The 22808-nt window shown below is 47.9% G+C and overlaps 2 protein-coding genes across 4 annotated transcripts in view; one reads left to right on the top strand and one right to left on the bottom strand.

The window, feature by feature from the left end:
• The first annotated feature begins 3126 nt into the window (after positions 1-3126).
• On the top strand, positions 3127-15092 carry STOM (stomatin). Its single transcript, XM_069873387.1, has 7 exons — positions 3127-3237; positions 7209-7312; positions 8036-8108; positions 8969-9051; positions 11714-11917; positions 12370-12504; positions 13814-15092. Exons 1-7 carry the CDS (start codon positions 3189-3191, stop codon positions 14006-14008), a joined length of 843 nt encoding a protein of 280 aa, XP_069729488.1. The 5' UTR covers positions 3127-3188; the 3' UTR covers positions 14009-15092.
• A 692-nt stretch (positions 15093-15784) lies between these two features.
• Positions 15785-22808, bottom strand: part of GSN (gelsolin) — a 31304-nt gene continuing 24280 nt past the window's right edge. For all 3 annotated transcript variants that reach the window (XM_069873386.1, XM_069873385.1, XM_069873384.1), the window contains 11 exons: positions 22400-22532; positions 21882-21970; positions 21494-21709; positions 20575-20708; positions 19779-19869; positions 19194-19364; positions 18411-18585; positions 18039-18163; positions 17420-17497; positions 16691-16751; positions 15785-16255 (listed from right to left, as the gene is read on the bottom strand). In XM_069873386.1, coding sequence (XP_069729487.1) covers positions 16086-16255; positions 16691-16751; positions 17420-17497; positions 18039-18163; positions 18411-18585; positions 19194-19364; positions 19779-19869; positions 20575-20708; positions 21494-21709; positions 21882-21970; positions 22400-22532 — 1443 coding nt within the window. In that variant the 3' untranslated portion in view covers positions 15785-16085. The remainder of the gene's footprint in view (positions 16256-16690; positions 16752-17419; positions 17498-18038; positions 18164-18410; positions 18586-19193; positions 19365-19778; positions 19870-20574; positions 20709-21493; positions 21710-21881; positions 21971-22399; positions 22533-22808) is intronic.

Below are 22808 nucleotides of genomic sequence, written 5' to 3'. Positions count from 1 at the left end.
AGTGGTTAACATTCTAATCACGTGTGTGGCAAACACAGCAGAAAACAGGAGATGGCAGCAATCGCCCACAGCACCACCGCCCCGGGTTTTCAAACTGTACGGGCAAGTACCCAAAACCAGTAAAATGGAATGAGGGCCCATCTAAAATTAGACAGAAGGCTTCCTCTTGTTTGAGCAAAATGCCTACATAAATTTGAACACAAGTACACAACATGCTGCTGAGGCCCTGCAGCTTTAGATGAGGTACGGCTGTGAGCTTCATGAAGAATAAAGCTCTTAATTGCATATTTGTTACTTTAGTGACTGAGCAAATGAATAGGTGCTTCCTCTTCTTTGCTGATAAAAGCTAAACCAGTGTGGTACGTTTTTAATGCTCAATTCACATTACCTTTAAAAGCATTTATTATTGGCACCAGCTTAGACTTTTCTAGAGCTAAATTTGCTGTGAGCAATGAGGGCTTGTCACAGCTTATCCACTCTGTTTTCACAGAATCCATTCCTCCCATTTTAAGCACATCCATCCTTCCTTCTTAATCAATGCTGAAAGCAGCCAGCAAAACTGTGGCAGCAGGACTTCATGCCAGCAACAGGAGGACTGTTCATGAGGTATCGTACTCTCACTGTGAATCAGCACTGCTCCTTCATTGACGTGTTTCATATCACTTGGAAACAGGACTACGTTTCAGCAATCAGTGCTCCGCTCACACACACACATTCTTCCCCATCAATCATGCTGCATAACCAAAAACTCTGTTCCCCTCGTACAGCACAGAAAGCAAACCCCAGACCTCCTCCAAGGCGGAGTCTCACCACAGAACACCACCACTTAAAACAAATCTCTGGGTATTCCAGAAGTCCAGTATCGCTACTTGCTCCTAGGTTGCAATGTGTTTTATAAAGGAGCCAGCAACCACACATTGTCAGGGCAGCAATGCAATACAATAAATGAGTTTGGACATGCCCCTCCCAACTTACCTCCATTACTTACCGACATCCCCTGCAGGAACAAAGGTTAAAGAAGCGCTGTGAATGATATACAGGGCATCTAATCCAGCCTAACATAGAATTCAGCCTTGGAACTTCTTTCAAATGTGATGATCTATATGACCCCCAATATGTACTCACTGTACCTGTAATGATGGGTTTCCACACACACCCTGCTCCTGTGGGATGAACTTTGCAGAAACACAACAGAGATTACCACTTTGGTGTCTTCAAAAAGGGAAGAAAGCTTCATACCCTCCATAGGTCCTGCAACAGGTCAGGAAGAAAAGCATTAATGTCTGAAAATTGAGTTGGATTTTTTTTAAAAAGCAGTTTTTCTCTTCAGAATTCTTTTAATACCATTCAAACTCTGCAGAAGTACTTCACCATGGTCACAGAAAGACATATCACAGGGTCACAGAAAGAAATATCACAAAATCATGGAATCATTTTGGTTGGAAAAGACCTTTTGAGTCCAACCATAAACCAAACACTACCATTTTTTTTTCCTTGCTCCTTCTTTCCTATGAGGCCATACCTTACCCATTTAAAGAATCACATAACTGCTTGGTTGGAAAAGACCTTTGAGATCATCAACTCCAACCGTATCTGCCTACTACTAAACCACCCCTGAGCACTTCATCTACCCATCTCACGAACATCTCCAGGGATGGGGACTCCCACCACCTTCCCAGACAGCCTCTGCCAGTGTCTGAGAGCCCTTTTGGTGAAGAAATTTTTCCTGGCATTTAATCTGAACTGCCCTGTCGCAGTTTGAGACTATTTCCTCTCATCCTATTGCCTTGTGAGAAGAGAACAGCACCCACCCCACCACAACCTTCTTTCAGGTTGCTGCAGGGAGCAATAAGCCCTCAGCCTCCTTTTCTCCAGGTTAAACAACTACAGGTCCCTCAGCTGCCTCCCATAACCCTCATTTTCCAGCCCCTTCCCCAGCTCACTTCCCTTCTCCGGATGCGCTCCAGCCTCTCCATGTCCTCCTTGGTGTGAGGGACCCAAAACTGAGCCCAGGATTCAAGCTGTGACTTCAGCAGCACCAGGTACAGGGTCTCCCCACAGTCTTCTCTGCTTCAGGCTGAACAACCCCAGCTCTCTCAGCCTGCCCTCGCACAGGAGGTGCCCCAACCCTCACAGCGTCCCCGTCCCTTCCCCTCAGGACCCGTGGGCAAGGCGGGAAAGGCGCGCGCCTCAGCCACGAGGCGCCCCCACCCGGCGCCCTCAGGAAAAGGCGGGAAAGGCGCGCGCCTCAGCCACGAGACGCGCCCCACCCCCCCCAAGCCCTCAGAAAAAGGCGGGAAAGGCGCGCGCCTCAGCCACGAGACGCCCCCCCCCCGAAAAAGGCGGGAAAGGCGCGCGCCTCAGCCACGAGACGCGCCCCCCCCCCCCCCGAAAAAGGCGGGAAAGGCGCGCGCCTCAGCCACGAGACGCGCCACCCCCCCCCACGAGCCCTCAGGAAAAGGCGGGAAAGGCGCGCGCCTCAGCCACGAGACGCCCCCCTCCCCGAAAAAGGCGGGAAAGGCGCGCGCCTCAGCCACGAGACGCCCCCCCCAGGAAAAAGCGGGAAAGGCGCGCGCCTCAGCCACGAGACGCGCCCCACCCCGCACTCCCCCGAGCCCTCAGGAAAAGGCGGGAAAGGCGCGCGCCTCTACCAGGAGACGCCCCCCCCACTCCCGGCGCCCTCAAGAAAAGGCGGGAAAAGCGCGCGACGCGCACGCGCAGTGGGGGAAGCGCGCGGCCCCTGCCTATCGGGTAAGGGAGGGGCGGAGCTGGGAGGGGCAGGGCGGGGGAGTGGGCGGGGGCTACGTGGCGGTTTGTGGGCGTGGTTTTCGTGAGTGGGCGTGGGTCCCTTCGGGGAGGGTTAATTTGAGGGCGTGCTCTATGGGAGGTGGGCGGGGTTTGTGCCCGGCAGTGCTCTGTGGTGTACGAGGGGGCGGGGCTTGTATGAAGGGCCTGGGGCGGGGGCCTCGTAGAGGGGGCGTGGTTTGTGTTGTCTGTGGGCGGGGCCTATGGAAGGGGCGGTGTTCGCGCGGTCGGTGGGCGTGGCCTATGCGAGAGGCGGGGTTTGCTGGGTCTGTGGGCGGGTGAGGTGGGCGGGGCCTCGGGGCGGGGCGGGATTCGCGGGGCGGGTCTCGGTGCCCGGTGCTGGTCTCGGTGCGGGTCTCGGTGCCCGGTGAGGGTCTCCGGCCATGGCGGACCACGAGGCGGGTATGCCGCCCAAAGCCCGGCGGGTACAAGGTAACCGTGGCGGCGGGGGGAGCGCAGCCCGTCCGGTCAAAGCGCAGCCGCCCCCCGGTTCTCGCTTTCGGCTTGGGTTTTGTTACTTTGTTTAGAGGAAAGTTTGCGGATCCTTCGCTGAAGTTCATCCCGCGGGAAGCGGCTCTGCCGAGCTGCCTGGGTAGCTCGCTCTGCTTTCTCTCAGCCCCGCCTGGCTCCCCTCCTCAGACCTCCGCTCCCCCTCAGCCCCTCGGCTTTCCTCTCCGTTCCCTATTTTTCCTCAGCCCCTCTCTTCCCTTCAGCCTCCCTTGTCCCCCCTCTCAGCCCCTCGCTTTCCTCAGACCCCCCAAGCTCCCCCTCAGCTCCCCACTTTTTCCTCAGTCTTCCCTTGCTTCTTCTCATCCCCAGCTTTTCTCACCCTCCAAGCTCCCCCTCCTCAGCCCCCTGTGTTCCTTCTCCCTTGATCCCTTCTTCTTCATCATCCCTCTGCCTTCCTCCTCTTCGGCCCCCCACTTTCTCCTCACCCCCCTTAGTTCCCTCTCAGCTCCCCTGCTCTCCCTTCTCAGCCCCTCTTATCATTTCCTATCATTTCCCCACTTTTTCCTCAGTTCCCAGTTCCCCCCTTAGCCCCTCCCCCCCCGCTCCCCCTTTTCCCCCTTTAGCCCCCTGATCCCTTTCAACCCCAGCAGCTCCAGGTCCCCCCCTGCCCCTCGGTTCTGCCCCAGCCCAGCAGAGCCTGGTTCCCCGGTTCCCATCGCGATGGGGATCCCAGCGGGATCGGGGAGCATCTCCGGGAATTGGCCCCTGTTACACAACCCTGGGGTTTTTGCGGTGCGTGGTTTGTTTTCCCACACGATAACTTCAGTCTCTGAGGGGAAAGGTGAACAAATAATTAATAACAGAGTCAACAAAAGTAATCCCCGAGGCTCTGCACCGGTAAGAGAGAACAAAAACGAGTTTGGGGCTGGTGTTCACACCCTGAGGGCTTTTCCCAGGGAGCAAAGGATCCGTGATGGGAAGAAGCTGTAAGAGTCAGTTAGATTTCCTCATGTTGGGCAATAAAGCTGCAGCTCACTTTTACATCATAGTACTGTTATTTTAGAAGGTTTCAGCTTGTCAGTTTGGTGTGAGTGTACCCGAGGTCAGGAGTTTTAGAAATGATGCACTAGAATAACCTGACTGAGAGTTTCCATTCCGGGAAGCCGGGGCGTTTTCCCATTTCTTCTGTTGTGCAGAAACAGCCGAGAGAAAAGTCATGATTTATCTTACGTTTTGTCATTTGCAGCTGAAGGAAGAGATGTATTTATAAATGGCTTTCCATAGGAGGCTCTGGCTGGGTAATCAGAGTTGTTGTATAAATAACTGTACGTCTATCTACTGGCACACGCTGGCTCTGGTATCTGTGGGGAGGAGCTGCATTTCATGCTCTATGTTAGATATTAATATCTAACAGTGGTCACTCCAGCACTGCCCTCGGCTGGGACTCACACCGCTGCCCCTACGCGCTCCCGAGGAGGTTCCTTCCATTGTTGCTGTGTGATGTGGTGTTTTGGAGGCTAAAGATGACTACCCATTATTTTAGTCCTAATATTATCTATGGAGGTAAACGATATTAGATATCATTTTGATTATTAGATGTAATTATTCTGGCTCTTTGCCACGTGAAATGAGAAGCATCTGAAAAGACATTTAGTTCTCATTGAAAGTAACATTCCATATTATTTGCCCAAGTAACAAGTGATAGGATGAGAGGAAATGGCCTCAAGTTGCGCCAGGGGAGGTTTAGATTGGATATTGAGAAAAGTTTCTTTACTGGAAGAGTGGTGAAGTGCTGGCAGAGGCTGTGGAGGAGTCTCCATCCCTGGAGGGGTTCAAAAGCCATGTAGGTGTGGCACTTGGGGACAGGGTTTAGCAGGCACAGTGGGGTTGGGCTGATGGTTGGACTTAATGATATTAAAGGTCTTTTCCAACCTTAATGATTCTACAATTAGATGATTCCTGATTGTCTGCTAATTAGCAAAGAGTTGAGCAACTGTAATAGCCTTCAGTCATTCTGAGACTCTCCTGCCTTTGACCGTGCAGCGAGGAAGCGAGATTTCTGTCTGGTATCACCTGCCTTGCGTTCAGCCCCCTTGCTCTCTTGTGTGTGTTTTGGTTTGGATCTGGTGGGTTGTTCGCTTGGCTGTGGGGAGAGGGCCCTTCCTCTCATGGCACCTGGTGCAGCTTCGCTGTCTGACACGATCTGCTTGTTCAGAGTGTGTGGTCTGCAAGAAAATAAATCACAAATGAAAGGTGTGGCACGTCTCAAGCCATAATGAGAACTTCCCCTTCCATCTAGGCCGCCAGCACTAAGTGTTAATTATAAATTGTTAATACTGTTGGATGATCCAAGTGATAATTTCTTGCTAAAGTAACAATAACTGTTCCAGTCAGCCTTAAAGAGATGGAAGGCTGACTCAATTTCCTTTTTTTAATATCCTTTTCTCCTTGTGGTTTATTTCTCAAAGCGGTACATAATCTGTTGCAGACTCTCCACCAGCAAGAGTTTGCTGGTTAAATTCCAGGTGTCAGTTTTTAATATCTTGATAAAAAGAGCAAGAACATCACAAGTGTTTGAGCTGGCGCTGTAGGGGTGTGTAACAGAGTTCGGCACTTTAGAAAATCAAGCAAGAGAGAACTGAAGTTGAGTAGCTGGAGTTACTGCAAGTTGAAAAAAGGACTTTCAGATGTTGGTGCCTGCAGCATGGAGAATGCTTCCCCGCTGCCATCGTTAAGCCTTGCAATGCAGCACTTGCTTTTAGTAGAATTCACTTTATTATAAAGCAAAATCTTGATGTTGAAAAATATCCATTGATTTTAACAGCTCCAGCATTTTATTGTGCCCTCGATTGAGCTCAGCATCAGCAGGACAGGTCTTGTATAAGGAGGGAAGCGAGATAGATGAGTCATTAGATATCACTAACCTTGAAAGTGAGTGGTAGCAGTAATAGTATGTACTTTGCATATTTAGATCCACAATATTTAACTAAAGTTGGGAATTGTGGTCCTGAAGCAACGTTCTTTCATCTAAATGTGAGATTTGTCTTTTTCTAAGCTTTGTGCCTGCTTCTTGGCATCTTGTACTTTTGCCTTTTCGAAGGATGGAGTGAGAAACATGGATTTTGGTATCTTCTCCATAGGAATGGGATGGCTGTGAGGGCTTGGTGTCTCCCTGGGACATCCCCGCTTGGCAGTGGGCTCCTGGCAGGCTGTTAGGGCTCTTGGCTGGCAGGATAAGAAACTTCCCAGAGCTCTGTGGGTGCTTCCCAGCACGTCCCCGTTTTGTCATGGCACACAGCTTTTTTTTAGCTGTGTAGTATTTGAAAACACTAGATGAGCTTCTGTGATTTGCTGGTTCCGGAAATGCCTTGGTGTCATTTCGTGACAGAGAACACTCTGGCTAAGAAGTGCTTTACAGAGACTTCATTTTGTGTTCAGCTAATCTTGTCCCCCATCTTAGATACAGCAACCCAGAGAGCTGTGCTTTCCTTAGATCGGCATCTGTGAGAGCTGGGACACGAACCAGACTCCAAACAGCCTGGCACTAGAGCTGATAGGCCATGGGGTGTTTGCATTTCGCTCATTAAGCAGTGTTCCTTCCTTAAACAATAAAATAACAGGATTTCTGCTGCTGCCGAGCAGTCATTCTGCTGGAGAAAACTGGGAAAGGGAGGCATTTGGGAGTGTCTGTACATGTTAGCGCAGACATAAACGTCACTCAGCCTGCCTGCTGCTCTTGACTACCTTGCACAATTTCGAGAGACCAGTGAGAATGAAAGCTGGATTTGACTTTTAATTAGACTTCTGATCTCAGCCTAATGAGTTTGGCGAGAGAAGCAGTGCTAACAGTGTCTTATTTCAAGGAATATTCAACATAAATATCAATCTAGGTGCTTTCTTTAAACCAAGCACTTTTGTTTCTAAAGATCTGAAATGTTCTACTCTTCTTGCAGATGAGACTAATACTGGCCTTGGTTTGTGTGGATGGTTCCTGGTGATCACATCACTTTTTTTCACTATAATTACGTTCCCTGTGTCGATATGGATGTGCATAAAGGTAAAATTGCTTGCTGCTAAGTTGGGTTTAAACTTAAAGCAATACAGATGCTTCCTAGTGGTTATAGTTGTTCTCCCTTTTATTTGTTTTAAACACAAATTAATCTAGCTATTAATTCTTGGAACTATAGCAGGCAGCAGTTAACAGACCCACCGTTTCCATGCTTTACTCTTCAAACAAAATACCATAGTGCTATGACAGTATTCAGTCAAAACAATTTGTGCATTGACACCTTTACTACATCTACCAAGTGCCATGAGTACATAAGCCAGTTTGAAAAACAGATTTGTAGAGATTGTGTCCTCTGTGATCCCTGAGCTCAATGTTTTCAGTTTCCAGACAGGAGGAAAGAACTCTTGCTTTGTTTTAGCTAATACACTGCACTGGTACTGGAGCTAGAAAGAGCTCTGCTGGGACACACGTACTGCACTCTGTTTTGGTGTTGCCAGGATATTCCTGATGGCTGCTTCCAGTGCCACGTGACGTGCTGTTGCTTCTGCTGTTGGTAGATGGTGCCCCAGTCTGAAGAATATTTCTTCTAGAATATTATCCCAATTGTTCCTTTTGCTGTTTGCTTTTTGTCAATAAAGTTCAGGCTAAAATTCTCAAAAGCAGCAAGGATATAAATGTGCTAGGTTTGAGAGTCAAGACTGTCTCAGACAGCTTGGAATCCATCCTGTGGCTTCTGGAAACCCCTGCGTGACATCCAACTGTTTATTACAGATCATAAAGGAATACGAGCGAGCCATCATCTTCAGACTTGGACGCATCTTAAAAGGAGGAGCAAAGGGACCAGGTATGTCCTGGAGAGGATTTTTAATATTGGTTCTAATTAAGTAATTAGCAGAATAAGAGCTGCCTAGAGAACTCGTGTTAACTGGAGAATGGGTTTCTCAAGACTTTTGTAACTTCCAGTAAGAGGATACGTTACCATATATGGATAAGAGAAAAAAAATAATGATCTGTGAGCCTTACCCAGACCTTCTTAGTCAATGAATGGTCTTGGGGAGAACCGAAAGCACAGAATGTGAAGGGAGGACCAATGGCCTCAAATGTGCCATTTCATAAAAAAACCCTCTGGAATGGCAGGTAAAACCCAAACGGTCTGAAAGCCTTGATGCTCATCAGAAGAAATAGAAGCAATTAAATTGGTTTGGTAGTTTTGAAACATTTCCTGTGTGCATGAGAAACTCGGAGGAGATCTGCTGGAATGTTATTTTCAGCTGTTGCTCTTGCTGCTCAGAGTGACAGAAAAGGGCAAGAGCTTCTTTCTTCAGGTTTTGCAATACCTTCACGTGGCTGTAAGGTTAAAGAATTACAGGAATCCACCAGACCAAAAGGAAGTTGGTAGTTTCTGCCTGCCAGAATTAGGCCCCCAAGCAACTTATGTGGGGCAAACACTCGGAAGTAGCTGTTAACAGTTCTAGTTTTTTTCCCCCCAGTGTTAATGATACCTGAACAAACCAGACCTGAATGAATTAAGTTTCTTGGCGTACTTTTTAAAAAATCTTACCTGGTTTAAAAGCTGCTAATGAACATGCTTCTGAGCTCATTAGAAAGAGGGCTACAGTGGCTGGATTTCAGCTTATTTCTGCTTATTTTTTGTCTGTTTCAATGACTCATTTTCATGTCTTCCTGAATTTTTTTTCTGTACAGGCTTGTTTTTTGTCCTGCCATGCACAGACAACTTCGTCAAGGTTGATATGAGGACCATCTCTTTTGATATTCCTCCCCAAGAGGTGAGTTTGCAGTTGCCTTTGTACCTGCTGGAGTGCGTGCAGGATTTTTAGCACTTTCTTCCTTTCCCTCTTTGTGTCAGGTAGTGTTGCAGTTTTAGTGTGGATTTCTTGTGCAGGGTCAGTGTGAAGAATACACGTATCCTTTAGTGATATCATTCAATAAGAGAAGATCCCTGACAGCAAAACAAATGATGCCATCCCCTAAGGAGCAAGTGAGATAACTTAATACTGCCCCAGAGCTGCGGTGGGAGGGGTTTGGCATGAAGGCTGCTGGCCTTCATGCAACATTCTCTAATTGCTTCTGTGAACTCTGGAAGGTTTCCAGAGGCAGCAGCAATCTTTCCTCTACCAATTTATCTAGAGGTATAAATTAACTAAAATAACAGGATGAAATTATTACATCCATCGAGCACTGTCGATTGCAGCCCAGGGTCATGGCGCCTCTCTAATGTGCGTTCTATGTACACGTTGCTTCTGTGTCCTGCTGTGGACAGGGACATCATGAAGGTGCAGCCTACCTAATGCCAGCTGATGCCTTGCAGTTTGCAGCTCCTAAGGAACACACAGATATTTTTTCTTCTAGTCTGTTTTCCCTTGGACATCCTTTTTTTTTTTTTTTTTTTTTTTGAAGGATCTCTCCACAGCATCCAGCTAGGTGAACATGGGGATGCCAACTCAACAGACAGCAAAATAGAAACCACTAGCCCTCCAAAAGTCAGTTGGATGTGGGTCGTTAGAGCTGTATCCCCTGTGTCTCCATGTATCCGGTGTATTTTGCAAGACAGAGATGCTTGATGCAGCCTGTCTGCTGCATCTGTTTCCTGTCATATTTGTGAGCCAGTTTATTGCTCATCGTTAGTTGTAGATTCAGACAAATGGCTGCTGTCATAGTACGCTCTAAAGGGTAATTGGTAGAAACCTAATCACTGCCAGGCAAAATCTGCTTGCAGCTGCTGATGTGCCATTAGTGAGGCCATCAGTTCTACAGGTTTTCTTTTGGCTTGATTAAATTATGCTTATGGATTTAGGTGTGTTTGTTTTCAGTAGGTAAAAGCAGAAATACATTTGTATTTGTACAACATGATTTCTCGGTGTGCTACTTATTCTTTGTTTGTCTTGTCTTTTGTGAAAAGCCTGCGAAAATAGGTAGTTTGGGGAAGGACAGAGCGGGTAAGTCTTGTAGGTTAAGTGACTCACGTGTCCCTCTCAGCAAATAACAGTAATCATCTAACATGGAATTGGGACACCCCTTCTCATGGTCGTGTAGCATACTTCGATCTCTTTTTAACTTAACTTTAAAATATAATTAATATTAACCCTTCTTTCTGGTGTGTGTGCTCCTCTAAACCTTCAGGAATATCTATTTGCAAGTACATCTTTTGCTTAATATACGAGCGTTAAATGCAGTAAATCACTTGAATCTCACTCTGAGGATGCTCACAAACTGGATTTCCTCTGCAGCTTGTCTAGAAATCACCACATCCTCATTTAGTAGCACAAGGTGGCATTTCATTCGAAAGTACCTCCGAGATGGACAATAAACTGCTAGGTAACAGAGATATTTCTAATTAAATGTTGAAGTCAGGCCAATGCCCACGCAGCTGAAATACATCAGGCTTTTGGGACAGGCAAACTCAATTTTGTTCTTAGCTCCTCATACTTCAGTGAAACTTTCCAGTCTGTTCTACAATTCGTGGGCGTGGCTCTGTGTTTTCTTTGAGCTCCCTTATAGACTGAAATCCTTTTTCAGTTTCATATCCTTTCTGCTCTTCTGTGAAGTCACTTTCACAGCGACTGCTGCGCTGGACTCTCCAGCGGTGGCCATTCCTGTCTTACACTTGCAGCATGGGAAGCTCTCATTTGTGATGCTGCTTAGGAGCTGCAGCTGCAAGCGCTCCCTCTCCCCTCGCTGCTCTCTGAGGAGGTTACTTATTTTGCCCCCGTTTCATGAACTGACACACCTGCCATTACATCTTGCAAAATCAATAGGCTTATAACTGAAGTTAAATGCAAGTGTAATGTGTCCTATTTTTACAATGATACTCATTATTAGCCTTTTTTCTTGGTACAGAATCACCAAATGAACCTCTCTCCTAAATGCTTCCAGGGTGTGCTCTGAACTAGAGTGCTTGAACCCATTTTGGACGTAGTGGCCCCATATTCCTGTCTCTGCACTAAAACAAAGCAACACTGAGAGGTTTTCCGTTACCTCAGTCCTTCGCTGTCTGTACCTCTTGCAAACCTGTTACTGCCGGCCTCGCTAAATGCAGCAGGGGGACCTACCTGGTTATGTCACTGTGCTTGTTTCAGAATAACCACTTATGGTTTCCCAGGTGAAAGAGCACACGTACTTTGGTGTAAGATAGTTCCAGTTTCTTCTCCCTGTCCCTTGTACGAATTGTGCATCCCTCTGTGAATTTGAACAAATGAGTTAGGAACAGCATTTCAGCCAAGCTAATGGAATGTGGTTTTCAGTGAGAAGTGCTCTAATCCCATATTTAGCTTTTGCTTTGTGGCGCTACACTGGAAGGTTTGTGTACATATACACATTCACGTGTGGCATACGTGTATTAGAGCAGTTTCTCTAGTAAAACAAATATGTAATTATCATTATATTCAATAAATAGATGCTAAATTTAGTGCTTCTGACCTTGCTTTTCAGATCTTGACCAAGGACTCTGTGACAGTTAACGTGGATGGAGTGGTTTATTACAGAGTTCAGAATGCCACGCTTGCCGTGGCAAACATCTCAAACGCGCACTCAGCCACCCGCCTCTTAGCACAGACTACGCTGAGGAACGTTCTGGGGACCAAGAACCTCTCTCAGATTCTCTCTGATCGCGAGGAAATTGCGCACAGCATGCAGGTATGAGCAGCTTCACCTCAGCAACCCAGTGAACAGCCATCCCGCGGGCAACTTCAGGCCAGGGTTTATTTTACTTTCCAAGTGATGAACCAAGTTGTGATCTGGAGCTTTAGGCAAAACCCAAGAACTGTCAGGATGGTGTTCTGTGCGATAAAGATGAGTGACTGAAGCAAGAATGGACCAGCGGGGCTCACGAGTGGGAATGAGGGGTACAGGAGGCCTTCCCAAAGCTCTCTGTTGAAGTAAATGATGCCACAGAATTCCTCCACTGCATTGGTCAACCTCCAGGGATTTTTGTTAGTTTACATCAGTTATGCTTTTTACATTATCATACATTACTATAAATACAAAAGCCCTGAAAGTCTGAGAGTTTTAAAGTAATTCCTTTGGTTTATTGGTCATTCTTCAAATCTGGACAGGTAGGTGGCATAACTTAATTATCCTGCCTACAGGCCACGCTTGATGAGGCAACAGATGATTGGGGCATTAAAGTGGAACGTGTGGAGATCAAGGATGTGAAATTACCTGTCCAACTGCAGAGAGCAATGGCTGCAGAGGCAGAAGCTGCCCGGGAGGCACGAGCTAAGGTAATGGCATCAACACCTGAGGCTGGATTTCTTTACATTTTTGTTTTTCTCTATGAATAATTCACTTCTCAACCAGACTGTGCTGGGGCAGGTGGGAGTGCAGGGCAGGGCGTTGGGGATTTTTGTCTGGGTGCTTGCTCCGTTTCATCTTGGATCATGCATGAGATTTCCTTCAGAAATACAGAATCTCATTCTACCGTACTCCAAGAACAAATCATAAACAAAACTATTTTGAGGTTAATAGCTGGAGCCTGCAGTGAATTAGAAGCCAAACTTACTTCCAGCTTTTTCCCAACTAACTCTCATTTCAGGCAAGTCCTTTGTATTCTATTAGTTACAGCTGTTGTATTTCTCCTATGAAGTAACAGTTTTGTCTCCCTTAAGCTGAGTGGTGATTGGTTTGGTTGTGACATTTTACTCCCTTCTGAGGTGAGAGAAGGTGATGCATAATGTGGGAGTTTGGGGTAAAACTCGGGGGCAGTCAGAGTGGTCCTTTTCTAGGCCTAGGCAGGAGAAACTGCCACAGCTTTCTCCTTCAGTGTTCTGTGCTCTCCAATTTGTCTCCTCTGGTGGTTTGTTAATCCTGTCTTGAAAACTTACTCTGACCTCCTGAGATGAAACTGTAGACTCTGTTTACAGAAACCCAAAACAAGCCACATAGCTGTCCAAAAACCCTTTTTTGGTAGCCTGAGCTGACGGATGAGAGTTCCTGGTGCGTATTAGCGGTCTGTTGAGCTGCCTGCCCCTGGAGAAATGGAACTTGCTTTCTAAATACTAAAAATTTGTCTTGGCAAAGTGAAGTTTGCTAGAGTTCATCTAGTGCCTTCAAATTACATTGAATCTTGCAGCACACGTGCACACTCACAGACAGCAAGTATTTGGAAAGGATGGTGGGATGGGAATAAAGGTATTTCCCCAGTAAGAAAGAAGCCATTCACCTGCCAAACCCCTGTAGAAACCAAAAAATACAGTATGCTCAGACATTCCAGTTTTGAGAGGCAGTGCTGGAAGAAGCACAAAAGCAGCTTTAAAAATAGAACAAATGCACCCACTGCATTTTCAAGTCTGTGCCAGCTCTGGGGCCTGATGTCCTGACACTGAACGGGAGGGAACCGGATGCAGAGACCTGGGAGCAGCTCAGGGCTGAGCCGGAGCAGGCAGGATGGGCAAAGGAGCCCGGTAAGGGGAGGTCACTCCATCCAAGTGATGAACAGCCTTTGGTTATGAGTTCAGGCTGAACTTATCCTACAGATTTCTAGTTTATCACCGTGCCAGAATTAATTCAATTGCATTCATTTTGTTTCCCCAGGTAATTGCAGCTGAGGGTGAAATGAATGCTTCCAGGGCCCTGAAAGAGGCATCAATGGTTATTACCGAGTCCCCTGCTGCTCTTCAGCTTCGTTATCTGCAGACCTTGACCACCATCGCTGCAGAAAAGAACTCCACCATCATCTTCCCCTTGCCCATAAACCTGCTGGAGAGCATCGTAGCTGCAAAACACTAGAGAGGGTGGGAGAGGAGCTCAGGGTGGGGGTTTTGCTACAGCGAATGCAACACTGAATGCCCTGTGCATTGTAGCTTCTGGCTGTATTAATGCAGATTTGTTATATCTTTTCTTATACTGTGTTATAAAACTTATACGCCATGTTTGTGAGTTCTGACAATCAAAATGTTTGTAAGTAAGTGAAAACCTCTCAAATGAGAACAAGCAGGTTGTTATCTTAAATAAGCCTGTATCCATACTGTCCTCAAGGGGACACCCTTCATCTGAACCTCCCCTGTCCAAACAGGATGTAAAGCCAGCTGTGGGGAAGCTGAGGTGATCCAACAGTGGGAAAGAGAAGTGTTCCTTCAATAAACGGGTCTGTAGCCCTGGGAGGGAAGTGGGACGGCCCTAACTTCTCTGGGATATAGTTGTATGTGGTGAAGCCATTGGATTGCTGTCATGTGCATTGGTTCTTAAGCTTCCACACGGAGAAGTAATGGAAGCTGATACAGGGGTGAGAATTCCATGCTGGGTGCTTCCAAAAATCAGGCTTATCCTTCCTAAAATGACCTGCCACTTGTAAGACTGAGGTGGTGGCTGGTATTACGGAGGTGGAACATTCCACCTGTGTTCTGCCACCCAGCAGTGGCACAAACAAGCCCTAGGAATGGATACAACACACTCACGGTCCCGGCTGGGTGGTTGTGGTGTGTACCTGCATAGATTTATGCCGCTTCAAACACCTGCAAGTTGTTGGGTTTGCCTTTATCTGTTGCTCTTAATGATCTATAAAAGCCAAAGTACTGACTCCTGCATTTTATCCAGGTCTAAAGCCCACTGCTCTAGGGAGCAGGGGTGATGTTTAACAGGAGATGCTGTACTAGTTGTGTATCTGTTCTATCAAATTAGTGCTGTACCTGTGGGCGCTGCTGAACCACCAAGGGCTGACGCTCCATACCAAAGCCTGTCACCTGCAATTCATGTAGTCCTGAGCTGTCATTCTGTGAAGCTGTATTCATGTTTTGTACCTGTTTAGTGGATGTAATTACAGATTATAAAGAGAATGCAGGGGGAGGCTCTTCACGCTCCCACCGCCCCCCAAGTTTGGCATCTGGTCTGATTATTGGGGGGTGGCAATGAAGACAAAACTCCAAGGTCAGTGCTGCAGTGGCCCTTCTCACCCTGACCCGTGTCAAGTTCCCGAGTTGTGATCTCTCACCTTTCTGCTATGACCGGCTCTGCGTTTGCAGGTGTCCCGCTAAGGGCGAGGTCTGTTTCCCCGTGAGGAGGAAATGCCCGGGTGCTGCCGGGGCACGGTTGGTTCCATTTCTCTTCCGTTTGCTGTGAGCTCTTCTCCCCCTGCCCCACTGCAGCCGGGTACAGTCTGGGGGTGTCAGGCCTTCAGCTAACGTAAGCTGAGCTTGAGAAATACTGGTAACGGAGCTGTAATAATTAGCACTACCGTGCTTACACACTTGAAGTGGGAAACAGAGTAGCTGCACTGCCTGAGGTTATTCCTGGGGGAGGATGAGCGAGTTGGTAGCTGCCGCAGATGGCCACCCCTGTGAATTCTTGTTGACACCTGGGGTGTGCTTTATGCTCCCATTCTGAATGAAAAAACATGCTGTTTACTAACGAGTGACTTTCTGAACGAGTCAACTACTGCTAATTTATCAGAGGCTGAACCACTGGTGATTCTGGCGAGGGGAAAGCAAAACAATCCCCAAGCCCCAAAAGTCATTTCTGTAGCTGTTTAGTTAAAAAGCGCATGTGCAAAAGACGGCACAAAGCTGGTTTCGTTTTCCAAGGTGTATTTGTTTCAAGCCAGTTCAAATGTGGGATCGACGGGTTCTGTTTAATGTCTCCTTAGTAACAAACCTCGCCCTTTCCCTCTTCACGTATTCCATACAAGCTTTATTGTATTAAATATAATCAAAGCAAGTAGTAGGGGCAATGACTGGTCATGATTGTTTTTGGTAATTATTGCACAGCTAATTGGCTATTAACATCATTGCCTCATTAACATGCATCCTGCAGGAGGAAGTAGCTCGTGAAGGCACTAAACTTGCTCCATTTAAAAAGGAGAACTTGTTCCTTAGACATCCACGTCTGCCATTGCTCGCTGTAGGGGATCAATGGACCAGTAGTCATCATCCCAGCCCAGGAACCAGCCGGAGAAGGTGGGCGGCTCAAACCCTTGCTTAACCACTGTGACCGGCGTTCTCTTGTCGCGGCTGGCGGGATCGGTCTCGATGTACCGCTTGGCTGTGAATACACGAGGAGGAGATTGCATAGAGCACAAGTCTTCAGGAGCAGCTTAATAGCAGCTAAAAGGGTGCCAGAGATACAATTTCGGATTGTTCATTTAAAACAAGAAACACGGAAGTTCTCGCTCCTTGTTTTTCTCTACACCTGGCGGGAGGCTGGCACTTGTTTGTCGATAACTGCCACTGGGACGGTCCAACACCGTAGCCCAGCGGCAGCTTACACCCGCTCACCCCCACAGGGATGCTGAGCACGGCCTAGCGGAACACTGCAGCTCCCTGCAGAGCTCAGGGACCCTCCCTTCCTGAGAGATGCGATCTCTGATCACAACACTGAACTTCATGTTGTGATTAAGATACATTTCTCGGTGTATTAACCTTAGGGTCAGTGGGAAAAGAAAACCCAGTTAGTTGGGAGAGGAACATGTGACGTTACCAGATTTCAGTGCCTCAGTCTTTTCTTCTTCCTGGGCATCTTTCCCAATCCATACAAAGACCTAAAGGTAAAAAACTCACATGAAATATTTGCACAATAACCCATTTCTTTATGAAAGGAAGGGGAACTCAGATAAAGGCTCAGGGAACAGCGTGTGACAGAACAGGAACCCATTCGGGTTGGTGTGCCTGGATTGCTGACCTATATTGACTAAAGCTGTCAGTGGGTAACGAGAAGCTATTTGGCTGCGGTTTATCTGCAGGAATTATAGATACGCAAACAAATCAAACACTAGCTGAACATCAGGTGTTTGAACACTATTACATAAAATATACAAAATTCATCTCTCAGTTGCCTTTTGGCCTATTTCTGCAGAGTCTGTTATCGGAAAATACCAGAAAATGTGTCAGTGCCTTCAACTGTTGAATCCTAACAGTGGTTCGCAGTCCTGTCCAGCAGGACAAGGACACTGCCCAGGAGACATTCACAGGCTGGAGGAGCGTGTGCGATACACAAAGCCTGTTCTCTCCAGCCCCTGAGCTCACCAAAGCAGCAGGGCATCCGCTCTTTCCTCAAGCTCTGTCAGTGTCACCAACGAGACAATTCGTTCTCAGCCCTGAAGGTGACTACAATACCACAACTCTTGCAGCTATTGCAGCCTGGGACTCAATCCAGAGCCAATTTGTGCCCATTCTTTGCTTCCCTCATCACCAGCGAAACGTGACACACCTGATCCCACGTGTCAAGGAGCATCACGTCATCTGTTGCGAGATCGTCCTGAGTCAGATCTCCAGGAACTTCTTCAATCTGCAAAACGCAAGGTTAAAAGATGAACACAGACTTAAAGCACCATTGTACCTTCACAGGAGAGCTCCAGCTTGCAGAGGTGCCAGTTTCTCATTGTGTCAGCAAGATGCATTAAACTAGACCCTGGCGAGGCGTTCGACCATGGCTTTGTCACAGAGCCACTCTCAGACCACAGAACACAAAATCAGTCTCTGTCTCCTTACAGAAACTTTCTCTCAGGCCCAAGACTTGTAATGCTCCTTCTTTTTCACTTTAAAAAGAGTCACAAGTTAAAATTTGAGGACCTCAAATGCTGGTTGTTAACCAGGGCAGAATCAGTTTGATGCTTCAGCACGTTGCCGCGCTGACACAATAGCGCAACGGTATGAGCAGAGAAACAGTCTCTGCAGAGAAATGGTGCTGATGCTTTCCTGGAGGGAACGCTGCAAAGGAAGAGAAGGTTCCACAGCCCCTTGGCTGGCTCAGAGCAGACCAGGACTGAATTTCTCGCAGCATTGTCAGTCGGATGTTGAATTAATTGACTGTCATCTTCGATACTCACAGTGAAACGTCCGCTCTTGTTGGAGCATGCAAAAAGACGAGGGGGGTGAGCATCCATCTTCTTGTCCTTCAGACGGGGCGAGGTGCGGTACGGAGCTTTTCCACCCAGAGCTGCCCAGAAATTATCTGAAATGGAGAAAGAGACACTGATCCTTCAACTGCTTGTGGAAACTGCAGCGGCAGTACGGTTTGGGGAGGACTTGAAGCCCTTTTCTGTGTCAGAAAGTCCCAAAGGCCTACAGACATGAGCACGCTGTTAAACGTGAGAAAGGCACTTTGGAGAAGCCCCTCCGTGCCCACATTTCCTTGTTCTGGGAGACACAAGAAAATGATCAGACAGAAATGATCTCAGACTCGCCTGCGCCCCCCTCACCTGGCTCTCTGCCCTCAGAAACCTCTACCGCGCGAGCTCCCAGCGTCTTCAGCAGCTCCTGTGCTCCCGATTTCTCAGTATCACTGGCTCCTTGGCCAACCCAAAGGTAGGCAGCAGAGGGAGTTTTCAGGACGAAGGCATCATTGGAGTTCAGCTGACTGGCAGTAGGATCCAGCTGAAACGAAAGAATGCGTCAAATGGAATCGTCCTTTACACAGACTCCTTTATTTCAAAATAAAAATCAGTCCTTATTGTTGAATAAACAACAAACGAGACTTTCCATACAAGTATGTAAGATTGTAAGATATTTTGTGTGTTTGCCTGTAGCTGAATGACAAGTTAGACTTAATCATACAAGAAAAGTAAACAAGTGTGTGTTTCTGTGTGTAACCTAGAGATACCCCTGCCCTAGGGCAGGAGCGCTTGGATCTGTCGCGGTTACAGCTGTTACAGCCGGGACAGGAAATGCAAGAACTTGCTGGGAAGAACCTACTGGTTTTCAACAGCATGAGAAATGTCACATGATGCAGGATGCAGCATCTGGTGGGGACTCCAGAGAAAATGACTTAAATATGTTCAAGGCGATAGTTACAATCATTATTTTCTAGTTATTTAATCACTACTTGTCCACAGGAAAAGAGGAATCCCTTCATAGTTGGTAAAGGTTTCAAAGCGTATTTCAGTTAAATCACAAAGCTCAGTCTGGCCCCAGTTCTGTTGAAAGGGATCATGTTCCCATCGCAGCCCGTGCACACGACATGCGAGTGGACTCTTCCCACGTACCTCTACTGCTCTGGTAGCTCCCGAGGTGCTGGATCGGACCTGGAACAGCCGCGTTGCTGCAGGTGCTGTCTGGCCTCCTTCCCTGGAGGTTCCACCCTTGTAAACAATCAAGGGCTTCCCACCAAACATGCTCATCAGATGAGGGGGTTCTTTTCCTTGCACGACTCGTTTCTAGAGAAAAAGAAACCTGCCGTCAGTTTTAAGTGGCTGCTGAAGAGCAGCACATGATATACTCCAAAGGGCCTTTCCAAACATCTTTCCTGCTGGAATATCCCTGCAGCACCAAGATGGTCATGGGAGCTTCGCGCTTCCCTCCTGCACAAAATGAAACCAGTGTTTAAACTGAGCTCTCAGAACTGCCATTTCATTTTAACTGGCGAGTGCTCCGCTTGGCACAGAGGTAGCACATAACAGCCATAAAGCCCTCCTATCTCACACAGGCCGCTTGTAAAACTTTCTTGTGCAACAGTGGGAGTGCAGGGGAGGCACAGAGATGCCCTGTAACACCTACAGCCCGGCGGGAGGCTGCCACTACGCGGTAGGCTTCTCCACTGCAAACTGGTATCATATGTTTGGGTTTTTTACCTGCACAGGGCTGCCTCCCAGCTCCTCGTCCAGCTGCACTGAGAGGAATGCAGAGGTTGCAATTTCATCTTGAGTGGAATCTGCGCCCTGCCTGAAAGACAGGGCAAAATCCAAGTTTTATTTCCAGCTCTTTCCCCTCTGTCACCTCACAGACATCAGCAAGACATAAGGGAAACTTTTGTTATTGAATCTCTGCAGCATATCATTCAACACAAAGGAGAAATTTATTGCCCTGTATCCTAACATAGTGATTATGGAGGGAGCTAGGAATGTTTTCTAGCTAATCAGCACAGATTCTTTAGTATCTCTATGCCCATCTCACACGAACTTCCTATCAGCTGGTTTAAAAACCACGCCTGCTGGTACTGGCACCAGGAACTACGCATGCATCCCCTGCACAGGCAGCCCTCCCTGCTTCCCAACCAGTGGGAATCAGACCACAGCGCAGCTGCCTGCTGAACAACTAACTCCTCTTTAAAGGTGTAGTCTGGGAATCGTGGCATCGGAGCCACAAAGTTAGAGTGGTGTTGATGGACATAGGAACTCCACAAAAAGAACTAGCGCTCAATCCAAAGAAGAGAGGAACTACCGTAATTTCCCCCATTGTCCCGCTTCAAACAAAACATTCCAGACTTCCAGCAGTGTTTTGTATAGTGTGGAAGCCTATCCACAGTGAAATTTTATCCTGCGAGGATCCTGTGTAAGTGGGAACCAGCAGTGATGCATTTTGGAAGATGTGGACTCTCAGCCTCACAGCCCCAGTGTTTCCTGACTCACATCAGCAAACCTCTCTTACCAAGTGTAAATGATCTGTCCCGGCCTGCCCGCGTGCTGGTAGTTGTACAGGATGATGTAGCTGTCCCCTCCATAGAACTGGCCATAGGTTGAAGGATTCACCGGCACTTTCTCCGAGCCTTCTATTCTCCAAATCTAGAGCAGGGGAGGAGCAGGAATACTCCGAGTTCAATGGATGAGCAGAAACAGCGGACTTGCCTGGGTCCTGTGCTGTTTTCTTCCCAGGCTGAGCCTCGTGGAACGCGCAGCCCTGCAGCCCCATCTGCTGGGAGAAGCCTGGCGTTCCACAGCCCGCAGCCCAGCCTGCAAGCGGGACACGCTCAGCTCATCCTGCCGGGAGCTCCCGAACTGCGATCGGATCCAGCCAGAACCGCTGGAGAAAATGCGAGTCCGGCTCCCAGCACTGATGCCCGTGCAGCACCCCACACAGCCAGGTCCATTTCTCGCAGTTGGATGGTCAGAAATTGAGCTTTTAGGTTTCACTGGGTACTTCTAGAAGTCTAACCTTGGCTAGGACAGATACAGACTTCCAGACAGTTCTCAGCCCCTTCAAGCCCACCTCCACCACTGCTTCTGTGTGCACATGCAAGCACCCAGGTGCACGACATCAGTGCTCTGGGACAACCACCCATCCCACGTGTGATGGCAACAGCTGCAATAACAGGGAGGAGGAGGAACAAGGATGAAGTCTGGGTCCACGAGGGTGGGGGAAGCACTGCTCCCCGGGAAATTTTGGGGTCAAAATTAACAGCTCATCTAAACCACTCAAAACTCTGCTGGTATTTCTGGTGTTAAAAATTCCCTCAGCATTTACAAAACTGAATTCTCAGGCCTCCATTTATCTTGCTGCCGTTGCAGGAATGGCATCGAGTAGCAAAGAATTCTGGAAACCTTTCCAAAGTGATTCTGATGCTGCTCACCTGTTTCCTGCCCGAGCCGTCGTCCTCCATGCCGTGCTGGGCAGCCATGGCCTTGGAGGTGTGCAGAGTGGCAGCATCGAAAGGAACCTTCTCGATCTTGGCAACGTGACCAGAAACATACACCTGTCCCAGTCCTTCTGTCTGGTCCCTGTCCCGCCAGTTCTTGAAGAATTGCTTGAATAAAGGTGTCTCGCCACCCTCAGGGAGGACTTGGACCTGGAAAACAAGAGCCAGCCAGTCAAGAGCAGCCTTGTCCCCATCCCAGACATCCAGCTCCGGCTGCTCCTTTCTTCCTGTGAGCCCTGGTTTCAGGCCAACAGAGAACTGCCCGGTGCGGCTCTCCCGAGCGCTGTGCGCTGTCTGGGGTTGGTGGGCTGCGCAGCCTTACCTGGGTGTGCTTCGGATAACCCATCTTATCAATGAACTCAGAAGCTGTTTTCAGCGCTGCCTTCTTCTCTTCCGAATTGGCATTCTTGCCTTTAACAAACACAGAGAGAAAAGAAGTCAGCTTTAAAAGAAAAGACTGTCCCAGGTACTTCCACATTTTTCAACAGCAGAGGGGCCCAGCTTTCCAGCCAGATGGTGCCAAACATAACATGACAATTGCTTGATCTCTGTTATGCTTTTTGTGACGGCCAAGAGAGCACAATGGCCTTTCTATTTATAATATTTATTTTTTTCTTCCTGGTTCCCATGACCCTCCCTTTAACTCTCCACACTGAAGACCCTGTCCCTGATATTTGAGCTGATAGTGTTTCTCTGAGACTGTTACTGCTATCTGGACTTGCCCCGAAAAGCATCATCACCAAGCGTGCACTGCCCTACGCAGTTTGAAACAAACAGGGATTGGTAACGGGATGAAGATCCTACGTATGCACGACAAGCTTTGCTACATCTCTACGGTACCTTTCCAGACAAAGATTTTCCCATCTGTGCCATGGTCCAGAATGAAGCAGTCGTCTGTACCCAGAGCTGCCTGGGAGAAGGGGTTCTCATCTGCCACCAGGGAAACAGCCATGTTCCCAGCCCCGTTGGAGACCTGCGATAACACAGCATGGAGACGGGATAAGGCATCGGCTGTTCCCCTCCAGCCTCGTGGAGACAGTCCAAAACTCAGGGAGCGGAAGGGAAATACATCTGAATGCGCTGGCTGCTTCAGGCACTATTGTTTTTCAAACAGGAGACCTTTGGCACAGTAACATTTACACTTATTCTGAAGATTTCAAGTACTCCTAGCACAGCAGATGCTGCTGGGACCAAAGAAAGATGAATTCAAAATGACAAACATCCTTGGTGCACAAACAGCAAAGAAATA

Source organism: Phaenicophaeus curvirostris, chromosome 20, assembly GCF_032191515.1.
Source record: "Phaenicophaeus curvirostris isolate KB17595 chromosome 20, BPBGC_Pcur_1.0, whole genome shotgun sequence".
In the NCBI taxonomy this organism is placed as follows: domain Eukaryota; kingdom Metazoa; phylum Chordata; class Aves; order Cuculiformes; family Cuculidae; genus Phaenicophaeus; species Phaenicophaeus curvirostris.
The sequence above is the reverse complement of the archived record's forward strand: the minus strand, read 5'-3'. Positions and strand labels throughout refer to the sequence as shown.